This window comes from Apostichopus japonicus, chromosome 5, assembly GCF_037975245.1.
Source record: "Apostichopus japonicus isolate 1M-3 chromosome 5, ASM3797524v1, whole genome shotgun sequence".
Taxonomy (NCBI): domain Eukaryota; kingdom Metazoa; phylum Echinodermata; class Holothuroidea; order Aspidochirotida; family Stichopodidae; genus Apostichopus; species Apostichopus japonicus.
The window spans coordinates 4,170,181-4,182,943 of record NC_092565.1 but is presented as its reverse complement, the minus strand read 5'-3'; the positions used below and the strand labels follow the sequence as shown (position 1 = coordinate 4,182,943).

Below are 12,763 nucleotides of genomic sequence, written 5' to 3'. Positions count from 1 at the left end.
TCAAATATTTTGTTAAGAGGGGGGAGGGGGTGGGGGAGCCATCATTACATTTGCATAATTTGAGATGAATATTCTCAAGTACATGTAAATATCACAGCAGGACCAAAACTTTTTTCTATTTTGTAGGACAATGGCATATAAAGCAAAATACTTATATTCTAACACAATAAATTATCCTTTAAATGTCATTGATTGGATCGCCCACCTGCCAACTGTGTAAGCAAATACACCTTTTGGCTTTGATTATGCATACGAGGGTGGCTGTTTATTGCTCTAAACCTTCCTTCTACACTTTACATGGAAGGTTGACTATAGGCAAAATATTAGTCTTGATATGAAAGTCAAAAACACAGAGAAGAAATTAGTGCCAGTAGGAATGTGTCTATAGCTAAATTTTGGTCTTCAAGGTATTATCATATATATTTTTGAAATGTTAAAATGTCGCTTTAAGGATAAAAGATGATGTTGTTGGCTCCCCGGTGCAGGCCGAAAGGATGACCTTAAATTCATTGTTTTGTCAGTTCTGAAACGCATTGTAGTCAACAAAAACGCATTCGATATAACCTCCTTTTACCACAGAGTGTAATACCCTCGGATTGATATGGTCGACACTATTTGTCCGTAACAATTTTCTCATGCAATGCAAACATGTTTTAATATATTTTATGTTTTCCTGTGGAATTTTTGGTGTTGCAGTTCTACTTTTTCTAAGGAATGAAGATTTCTGAAAATAAAAATGAAAAAAAAGGTGTGAAATTAGGTCATCTGAAAAAGTGCAGGTCAAAAAAATGCTTTGTCATTTGAAATAATTCTGTGAGTGTTGCTTCATAAGGACAAAAGTTGTGTTTAATCAAATGTCAGATTTACAGAAAGGAATAATTTAGACACTTTGAAGTGAGTACTTTTGACGGCCGAGTGACTTACCCGTGTTTACATATGTCAAGTCTCTTCACTGTTTGTGTAAACATCCCACTTATCTTCGCATCGGTCAATCCTTGCACTTTGGGATATGATCATGTGAATTAACGGTGTAGGAAATTGTAATAGCGTTTTGGCTTATAGTCAGAATACTGCATAAAACGTTAGCTGTACCTGGCTATAAACTGATAAAAGTCCTGTTTGAAGAAGATTTTAGGGCCATAGATATCAGTTAATGGCTATTATGAGAAAGTTTGATATAATCTGAATTAAAAGAAAATTCTTGCATTTTATATTCACTTTGAAGAATATAGAGATCTTAATATCGTGTTTTATCACTTTGGCCCGGAAATTTCAAACTTAAAACAATTCTCATATCCTCTCCAATATTTCATCTGACACGATCTTAGCAGGTCGAACATGTTTTGTATATTGTTGCAATAATTTGAAAGTCCTTTAACCGCATTGTGACATAGTTGGGTGTTGCATTGGCAGATCAGCCACAGTACGTGAGTCCTATCATCTAGGTCGAATGCTATCATGCTTGTAACGACAATTGTATGATCGCTTGTACAGTATTCCCTGGTTGTTAACAGTAACGTTTAGTGTTGACACATTCCAAGATTGACTATCATAGCATCTGTATACACGTCACTGTTTGAAGTAATATCTTACATGTAAACATGTTATGAAAGATAGTATGTCTGCTAACTGTCGATGTGATCACTATAAAATGCAGTGTACTGCATAGCAATGCAGGTTTCTTTGTGTAAGGATCAGTGGATCACTATAAAGTGTAGTGTACTGCATAGCAATGCAGGTATCTTTGTGTAAGGATCAGTGGATCACTATAAAGTGTAGTGTACTGCATAGCAATGCAGGTATCTTTGTGTAAGGATCAGTGGATCACTATAAAGTGTAGTGTACTGCATAGCAATGCAGGTATCTTTGTGTAAGGATCAGTGGATCACTATAAAGTGTAGTGTACTGCATAGCAATGCAGTTATCTTTGTGTAAGGATCAGTGGATCACTATAAAGTGTAGTGTACTGCATAGCAATGCAGGTATCTTTGTGTAAGGATCAGTGGATCACTATAAAGTGTAGTGTACTGCATAGCAATGCAGGTATCTTTGTGTAAGGATCAGTGGATCACTATAAAGTGTAGTGTACTGCATAGCAATGCAGGTATCTTTGTGTAAGGATCAGTGGATCACTATAAAATGCAGTGCACTGCATAGCAATGCAGTTATCTTTGTGTAAGGATCAGTGGATCACTATAAAGTGTAGTGTACTGCATAGCAATGCAGGTATCTTTGTGTAAGGATCAGTGGATCACTATAAAGTGTAGTGTACTGCATAGCAATGCAGTTATCTTTGTGTAAGGATCATTGGATCACTATAAAGTGTAGTGTACTGCATAGCAATGCAGTTATCTTTGTGTAAGGATCAGTGGATCACAATAAAGTGTAGTGTACTGTATAGCAATGCAGGTATCTTTGTGTAAGGATCAGTGGATCACTATCTACTGCTGATGGATATTAACACATGAGGTGCATTTTACTCATAATGTCTAGTCTATTGTGTATAGTCTGCTACCACATTACACAATCACATAATCATTACACAATCACATTACACACTTACCTCAATCTAGTATATTTTGTATTATTTATTAGTAGTATACTGCTGATAAAAGTATTAACATATGAATCACATTACACAATTATCTCAATCTAGTCTATTTTGTATTATTTATTAGTAGTATACTGCTGATTTAATATTAACATATGAATCACATTACACAATTACCTCAATCTAGTCTTATTTTGTATTATCTATTTTTAGTATACTGCTGATGCAAAGTATCAAGAAATGAGTAGCATTACCTTGCAGATTTGTACTCTGGTATATAATACAAGTGTCTACCTGTCAGCATTGGTGTCTTTGCGTAAGGATTGGTACATTATATATACTGATACCCCATTAACCTAGATATATATATATATATATATATATATATATATATATATATATATATATATATATATATATATATATATATATATATATATATATATATATATATATATATATATATATATATATATATATATATATATATATATATATATATATATATATATATATATATATATATATATATATATATATATATATATATATATATATATACATCCTCTCTTCATTGCAGACTTAAATATCGTCAAATGGAGTTTTAGATCATTTAGGTAATGTGAATTTCTAACATGTATGTATATATGTATGCAAGATAATCCTGAGTAGCAGACAATTTATTCCTTAGGCTGTGACGAGCGGTCGTAATTTAGGCCTTCAGTTCTGGAAAGAATGCTAAGTGTTTGTAGCGACAACTCTCTTCAAGTTCTGTGACAGTGAGCTACAGCTTCTTCCGACAGGTAGACAAAACCAATTCATTTAGCTCACCCGTGGGATTCTTGTAATCAATAAAGACAATGTTTTCCAATCTGTTTGAACAATGTCTGACATCTTGCAGTTCTCTTCAACAGAATGTCTTTGATAAAGATTTAGCTTTGATAGTATGTTCCTTTCTCTCTCTATCTCTCTTCACATATTTACCAAATTTAAAAGGAAAAAAGTTGTCATAAATACTGTTCTGGTAGTCATAAATTGTTGTCGAAACTCTCAACGGAATTGGAAAGTTTTTTTTCTTTATTATAGCTTTTCTGTTGGTTGCTTGGGAATATATGTATGGTATGGAATGGTATCACCTTTTTGTTTACATTTGATCTTTGGCAAATAGGGTAGAGTGTTAGCTCAGTGGAGTGTTAGCTCGGTGGAGTGTTAGTGGTGGAAGTGTTAGCTCAGTGGTTAACGCCTGTGCCTTCCATTCATAGGGTCCCCGGTTGGAGTCATTCCAAGATTAATGTATGTCAACCAGTTACACAGTTGTTGACAATGGACAATTCATAATCATGGACTTTAAATATACATACATACATACATACATACACGCACACGCATACATACATATAAGTAACTTAGACAATGGTACAGTTGAAGCCATACTCCACTCTACTTCCTGATGTGAAATTCTTAGAATATTTTGAAAGGCGTCAATTCAGGGTCTGAATAATAGGTAGAATACATTGGCTTTTTTTCTTAAATATACTTATTCAATGGCTAATGGGTTTATAGTTGATGGGATAGCTAGGAACATGGGTTTTGGTTTAATTATGTGTACAGTTCTTAACAGTTATGAGTAATATAGATGCGCTATTAAAAGGATTAATTACCTCGTAGGGAGCTATTAAAAATAATTGCTCTTTTTAACACTGAATACAAACGTTTACTACACTGTTCATTGAATTTAGTCATCCTATTTTGATTCAATTGTCTTTTGAGGGTAATTTAATTCTTTCTTCTTTTCCGATTAATTATTAAACCTCTCTTACTCATTGGTTAAATGCCTTCCAGTCATAGGCGTAGAAGCCTAATTTGATTTGGTGGGGCTGTAATGACTTGCCCGAAAAACATAACCAAAGTTTTTCGCGCACTCCGCGCGCGTTATCATGTTAATGTGCATATCATTTAGGCATTCATCGTTTATGACATCACATGCCAATAACAAACAATCATTTTCTGTGTTTTTACCCTTCATATTGGTTATGATTATTCGGGAAGTCGTTACAATAATAATGATAATAATAATAAAGTTTAACCTTTCTAAAACACATTGCAAATTATTCTTCTTTCAGTAGGTGCCCGAAAAATTCTCAGCATATTGCCCGAATTTTCACAAAAAAATTTGGTTGGGGGGACTGCAGCCCCCCAGCCCCCCCCCGCCTCCTACGCCTATGCTTCCAGTATATGGTTGCACTCGTTCTTTTGTAGACATGGCTACAAATTTTTGGAATGAACAGCCCACTTACCTCGATTGAAGACATACTCTCTCGATTTTGTTCCCGATTCGTCTTCGACTGTATCTGTTTAAATGACGCTTTAAATGATGTTCGTTCCACTTTTTTTTCCTCCTTTTTTTTGGGTATCCATCACCTCATAGATTTTCTCAATAAGATGATGCATTTTTGCTAGCAATGCAGCAGCATCTGTAGGTGATGTCGTCATGAAGTCGTGTTTGCTTCAGAATTTTTCATTCTTCGACTTTACCATTTCTAATCAAGGACTTTGTTTTAACTTTTCCGTTGAAGTGCAATATACATTTGTAATGATTGCTCATATGTCAATGACTCGTCAGGCCGGAGATCAAGCAACTCTTTGTTTTATTGTTCTAAGGAGAGTCGTCTCCCTCCCTCCGTCATCGATCTTTAATTTATTTTATTTTTATTTCGGTTCTGTCGGTGGGTCGTGATCATATGTGAGTGCACTCTGTCTGTGGACAGATTCAGTGCTCCCTGCTTACAGAAAACTTTTAAAAATTCATATCTTGGAGAGAAATCGTGCTGATTTGTTTGAAAGTTAAGCGGGCGGGTGAGGTAAATATATATATATATATATATATATATATCACATAATATACTTATTCTAGCTCTGCCTTAGCATAGAGCACTCTTTGTGAATATTAGCCACCATTATATGTGATATATATATATATATTTATACATACATCTATATATATATATATACATATATATATATACATATATATACATATATATATGTATATATATATATATACACATACATCTATATATATATATATATATATATATACATATATTCAAGGATAATGAACACGGTATGAAATGTTAGAATTTTGCAAACGTTTAAAAATTCATATTTTGTACTGTTGGAGAGAGAGAGCATGTTATCAGACTGCCATTTTCTTGTAGCGTTATTGCAAATGTAAGCAAAATGGGCAGAAATATTCAAGTTGTCTGGAAGTTATAGTTGGGGTGGTCGAGCTAGTATATTCAAGAATAGGGGTTGGTGTACAAGTATATTTGAGTTGATTATATGCAATGACGGTGGTCCATCTCAAAATATAGTAGTATCAGATATGTGGTTGCATGGTGTTGATAATATACTATATATGCTTATTAATTCCTGGCACATATGAAGAAAAAAAACACTTTCTGCACTAAAAATATCCTATTGTGATGAATCCAGGCTCCTTTTCTGTCATAATGAAATTATTTAATACATATATATATATGGTGGTTAGTTTAAGTGGTTATCACATATTTCCATTTTGTAGAGGAAGGATATAAACAGCTTATTGTTTATTACAACCATGTTAGACTAATTAGATATCTAGTATGTGATTGGGATAGAAATTTCCATCAACGACTTCAGTCAAAATAAAAAATAAATTTAGTCTTTATTTTTTGACTCTGAACCACTTTTTGAGTTTTTGCTCAAATTTCCTTCTCTTTTTGCTGCTTCCGTAATCTCTTCCATGTTTAAAATATCATCAATTTTATCTCTTGATCGTTCAAAGTTTGCCGACCTTGCGCTAGATTTCGATAATACGGAAAATCACCTGCATCTTAAAATTACCTGCATCTTAAAATCACCTGCATCTTAAAATCGCTTCTCTGTTGGAGATCTCGTATCAACCTGCTGGCTCAAACAACAAGATAAGGTCAACATAAAAAACCATTTCTCTTCATGTTTTCCAGAGGCCGTACGACATTCACTCCACCTCATCAGTTAACGACATACACCATATCCTCACAACAACCACAGTGCATTACCCTTCCAGTTGGAACTCTTCACTCGTCAGTGTCTTAAAACATGTGAGTATATAGCTCAGCTCATAATAAAATGTCTTCAAACATGTAAGTATATAGCTCAGCTCATAATAAAGTGGCTTCAAACATGTAAGTATATAGCTCAGCTCATAATAAAGTGGCTTCAAACATGTGAGTTTATAGCTCAGCTCATAATAAAATGTCTTCAAACTAAGATGTTTCACCCAAAAGAAGAAGAAGGAGAAGAAGAAGAAGAAGAAAAAGTGCAATGGTGGGTTCAGTAATCTGCATGTGTGTTTTTTTTTTGGCATTGTCATTTTCCGTAATAGATGAAAAATCTGTGCGGTTAAATTTAGGGGCTAGGCCGTGAGAGTGTAGGGCTTACTATGAAATATTGGAATAGTAAAAATGTGGAATCTGGTGAAGATCAGATTTAATAAAGGAAGAAATCTGTTGTTGATTTGCAAAATAATCTGCTTGCTTTCATAGTATTAGTTCGTGCGGCACAGTTTGTAATGTAATGATGAAGTAAAAGAGGGGTAATGTGAAAATGCACAGAATGTAGTGATCATGATACTGTACATATGAGGAAATTATTACAGTAGTAATGTATATCAGGATTGTGTGTATTATTTGTAATTTATGAGGTCCCCTGTAGAGGCATAACTTGGTCTATTTTTTATTCTAGGATTGTGTAAAGTTAACGTGTATGGGGCAACTCTTTGCTGAGAATTAACCTCATCTGATGAAATATTGTTTGATTTGTGATAATGTATTTAGTAAGTCCCTTTCATTGTATAGAAACCATATGCTACGTGAGTTACATATACTTTATAACAGTATAGACTTGAGATATTATTAGATGAATATATCCTGAGTATATATATATTATGGAAACTGCATTAAATATGAAGTAAACAATGTAAATGAATTCCCCTATAAATGTGAATGGAGACTGATAAGTGAGTTTCCTATACAGTTGTATGTGGACAAATGTGTTCCCTAAACTGTAGCATGGGGACTGTTAAATGAGTTCCCTATACAGGTGTATATATGGGGGCTGTTAAATGAGTTACCTATACTGTTGTATGGGGACTGTTAAAGGAGTTCCCTATACTATTGGGGACTGTTAAATGAGTTCCCTATACAGACCCTGTGTATATATGGGGACTGTTAAACGAGGGCCAGGAAATGCACAAGGAGTTTTTGTCCGCAAATCTGATGGAAAAATTTGCTCAGTATAAATCGTTTGCAAAGAATAGACACAGTTCCCCAATTTTCTGAACATTTCAACCTGAAAAATGACAAAAAGTGGGGAAGGGGTGAATTGCCTGTGCCATCACTTGACAAAGCTTACTCAAGAAACTGCCTACAGTCTGCAAGAAATAAAATTCATGTTAATATTATTGTTTACAATTTATTCAACATTAAAACATGAAGTTATGTGTTCGCTTTTTATAGCATTCTTCAGTCAATGATGTTGAATTGGATGCAGCTGTGTGAATACTTTCAATTTACTGATTTTCGTTTTGCCTTTCCTTTTCTTTAATGGGGTGCAGCTGTTAGCCTTAGACCCACAGAAACGAACAACCGATCTACAGAGGTTCCTGCAGCATTCGTTTGTTGCTGACGTCGACTGGGATGCAGTATTAAATATGAAGATTAAACCGTCATTTATTCCACCGGTAAGAACAACATGGTCACATCTTACAACTCTATAAGAGTGTGAATTTGTTTGTATCCATTTGAGGTCATCAGTTTTTGAGGGGGACGGGAGGGAGGGGGGAAGGGGAGTACAGAGGGCCTGGATGAAAATATTCAGTCACTTAAATTTAGTTACCAAAATAATTTCGCTACAAAACATGGTACGTAGTGGAATGACTTAAAACGCTTTGCACGCAGGCATTCCTTACATTTTATGGATTTTTTCTTACGCGCCACTGTTATGGTAGTCAGTTTTGTATCTACCGATATTGGTCCCCTGGGTACCTCTTCTGAGAAATATTGGATCCACCACTGTTGTATAGGAAATGTTTCATCACATCAGAAACACTACTGTAAACTTTTTTTTTAAATTTCAAATGTGAACTTTTTTAAAAATTTCAAAATAAAAAAGAAATAAAAAAACTAATTTTTAACTACTTTAGTCTGGATAAACACTGATAAATTGATATCAATGTGTGTAACATTAAATGCTGTTAGTGTGTAACCGTGCTTGTGAATATTTGTAATTATATATGGATCTGAGAAACTGGATGTATATGGTTTTACCAGCAGCCAACACACAAGACAGTTTGTAATTTGTATTTTGTATTTTGCAAAAAAACAATATTAATCCAGATGACTTTGACTCTTCTCTATAATTTGGTTTGAAGTCTGTTTTTCATTCCATGCCTCACCATCTGCTAGACAGTTGAAGAATGGTCACCCATGCTCCAACTTTGGGCTGGCATGTTTACTGATACAACCCCCCCCCCCCCCTACTGCCCTAGCCCACACATTGAGACATTTTAGTTGTCTATACATTTTACACTCCTACTTTTCTGGTGGTCAGGTTTCAATTGTTAGCAATTTTAAGCATGATAAGAAATGAAGGCTTTGATGTATGACCATCATAAATGTCCTGTCAGTTTCTCTATTAAGCTTTGCCAATATTTTAAAATTCTGTTTAGTGCTTTTAACATCTGGATTTTATCAAAGCAAAACTTTAAGAAAAACAAAACTAGTGCATATTTTATGTATAACAGTTTTTTTTTCTCTTTTTGGATGACAATATTTGTATATTGTTTATATATTGAATATGTTTTATATTTTTATTTATCTATTTATATGTCGATTGTTACTTAGTGTTCACATTTAAATTGCACTCTTACTTATTATTAATGTTAATCGATGCATCAGTACTGACAGAGTTCATTTATACACCGATAAAAAAATTGTTTCGTTCATTGTATCTACGACAGAAAGACCATCTAAACTGTGATCCAACGTTTGAACTGGAGGAGATGATCATCGAGGCTAAGCCGCTCCATAAAAAGAAGAAACGACTCGCAAAACAAGGATCGAAGGCCCGAGAAGTAGTGAGTATCGTATGAACAAAAGAGCATGACTTATAAGATCAGCAGCTGTAGTTGAAGAAAGTAGTGATACATCAACACTAGAATGCTGAGCAGGTGAAGTTCAAGAAAGTAGTGATACATCAACACTAGAATGTTGAGCAGGTGTAGTTAAAGAAAGTAGTGATACATCAATACTAGAAGCAGGTGTAGTTCGAGAAAGAAGGGGTACATCTTCACTAGAATGATGAGCAGAGTTGAATAAAAGAAGTGATATTCTATCACTAGGATGTTGTATTCCAAGAAAGAAGTGATACATCAACACTAGAATGTTGAACAGCTGTAGTTCAAGAAAGTAGTGATACATCAACACTAGAATGTTGAACAGGTGTAGTTCGAGAAAAAAGGGGTACATCTTCACTAGAATGATGAGCAGAGGGTCTAGTTGAATAAAAGAAGTGATATTTTATCACTAGGATGTTGTATTCCAAGAAAGAAGGGGGTTCTTCCTCACTAGAATGATGAGCAGAGTAGGTGTAGTCCAATAAAAGAAGTGATATTTTATCACTAGGATGTTAAGATGGTATATTCCAAGAAAGTAGTGATACATCAACACTAGAATGTTGAGCAGGTGTAGTTCGAGAAAGAAGGGGTACATCATACCTAGAAGGATGAGCAAAGGTGGTCTAGTCTAATAAAAGAAGTGATATTTTATCACTAGGATGTTGAAATGGTGTATTCCAAGAAAGTGGTACATCAACACTAGAATGTTGAAAGAAGTGGTACATCATCACTAGAATGATAAGCAGAGTAGGTCTAGTCTAATAAAGAAGTTATGTGTTTATCACTCAGATTAGGAGCAGAGTATGTGAATTCTAAAGAAAGAAGTGAACTGTTTTCACTAGAATGATGAGCAGAGTGTTAGTATATGCTAATACAGAAGTAATGTGTTATAATCACTAGGCTGTCAAATGAAGTAGTGATACATCATCACCAGTATGATGAGCAGGGAAAGGATTGGTTTAATATAGAACACTTAAGCAACAAAATGTGGAACGAACTGAATAAAATATGAATGAAGAAAAAAAAGAGGTTTCTGTACATTTTTTATACGAGTTATATCAACAGCAGCTTACATTTGTCTTCTTCTTATCAAACCTGGCGAGTGTTACTCAAAGTAAAATTGCATTTGATGAAAGGCATTGATCATAATCATAATCCTATTTTATTTCATTAAACGAAGGTTAATGAGAGCGTGCCATTAGCGAGTGCGATTCGAACCTTCCAATGTCTGTCTTTGGAAACAGTTTCCATATTAGTAACGATCACATGCAAATATCGACCTTGGCTTTATGGATATTTATAATCATGATACGTGACTCAGCCAGTCTAAAGTAATATATGACATTTAGTAACGAATAGCATCGACAAATTAATTCGTCGAGTGAACCTGTAAGGTTGCTGTAAGTTTAGAGAGCTAATGATACTTACCTTGGAGCTGAGGATATTAAAGAAGAAAAAAGAAAAGATTAATGATTATAAAAATAGATTATGAGATTGAAATATAATAGCTTTTCTAGTACAACATGACACATCAGCCTGGGGCAAATCAATTTTGGACAAAGGCATTGATTGTTTTGGGGTGATTATCAAGCTGCTGATGTATGCATTTGTTTTATGAAGGGATCTTTCTTCTCAGAGTTGTCATTATTAGTTTCTTCTCAGAGTTGTCATTATTAGTTTTTTCATCTTCAAGTGAACGAGAGCCTTGATGCCAATCAGTCAACTTATAGTACTAGTGATATGTGTTGACATGGTCGGTTTTAGTACTCTCCCAAGCATGGTTGCTCTTTGACCTAATCAAACTTGATGGCAATGCATAAAAGATCATCAATATTGGCCCAAAATATGCTAGAAGGTAAAATTATGGTCACTGATGCTCAGATATCAAACTACACACTCTAAATGCCACCCTCTAAGGCTTGTGTTAACCCCCCCCCCCTCACTGAGAAATTTAAAAAGAATAAAGTGAACACTTCTCAGTGTCTTGGAATAATTTTGAGGATCAGATGGTCCTGGAAAGTACTCTTGAAGGCGATGAGCAATTATAAGCATGCTACAATTTTTTTGGGGGGGGGGTAGGGTTGATGAACTGAGCATTCAGATTTTCTTAAAATATTAGGGGGGGAATGAAAATATAGTTAAGAATAAAGCTAGAAGACAGTTTTGGTTTTTCTCCCAACTTTCTGATCGTGTTCTTCTATTGCTGACATATAAAGTACTTCTAATTTTTTTTTTAGGGGGGGGGGGAGGGGGGAGGAGGGTAGCTTGAAGAATGATACCTGTCATACCATGGATGAACTACTTTTTCAACTGTCTTTACACTTCCTGGAGAGTTTCTTTATATGCGATGTTATGTTATTTCTATGAGCAAGGAATCACTTGACCGTTGACTCTTAGGTTACTTGTCTTGACCTCTTCCATACTGTTCCAACCCTTAGGTGAAGTCCAAACACAGTTCAGGGGAACCCAACTTTGATAGTGTTTTAGGCAGAGCATTACTGGGAGGGGGGTAAGGGGGGCATGGGGGGAGGGAGGGAAAGGATGATTCTTTGTGTAAGCTGCCCTCCCGATATGACTCTGGTGGAGTATTATAAATAGATGGAAACTCCAAAGAGGACGATAAAATGTTTGAGGATTGCAGGAATGCAGGATCTCTACCTTCGTGTGAACAAGTAAATGTGTAGTTTACCATAGATCATCTTTCCACTTTATAGCGAGTTTTATCACCTGTAACATTAATTCAGTCACTTTTATGGTCTTTTTTTGTTTAATGTTTTCAGGATGAAGAAGTGCAGTCCCGCCTCTTGAATCTCAGTGAGGAGTTTGTTGTCTATAACAGAGACAAGTAAGTTGAGTCTCATACAGAGTGTTTGTAGGATTAACGATGCTCGCCAGAGCAGTAATTGTTTTCTTAATCGTTCGTTCATGCTATTAAAAAAAATTTATGCCATCCCTTTAGTCTGTTCCATTGTCTAAACACATTTCCCCAGTCAGTTTTCAGTTTTTCATTTACT

At 34.8% G+C, this 12,763-nt stretch overlaps 1 protein-coding gene across 3 annotated transcripts in view; it reads left to right on the top strand.

Moving 5' to 3' along the window:
* Window positions 1-12,763, top strand: part of LOC139967360 (serine/threonine-protein kinase 32B-like) — a 121,961-nt gene that overhangs the window by 99,466 nt on the left and 9,732 nt on the right. For 2 of the 3 annotated variants that reach the window (XM_071971067.1, XM_071971068.1), the window contains exons 9-12: window positions 6,559-6,675; window positions 8,190-8,315; window positions 9,594-9,710; window positions 12,530-12,594. In XM_071971067.1, the coding sequence (XP_071827168.1) occupies window positions 6,559-6,675; window positions 8,190-8,315; window positions 9,594-9,710; window positions 12,530-12,594 (425 nt within the window). Of the gene's footprint in view, window positions 1-6,558; window positions 6,676-8,189; window positions 8,316-9,593; window positions 9,711-12,529; window positions 12,599-12,763 lie in introns of those variants that run through there. The other variant, XM_071971069.1, reaches the window with a different exon arrangement.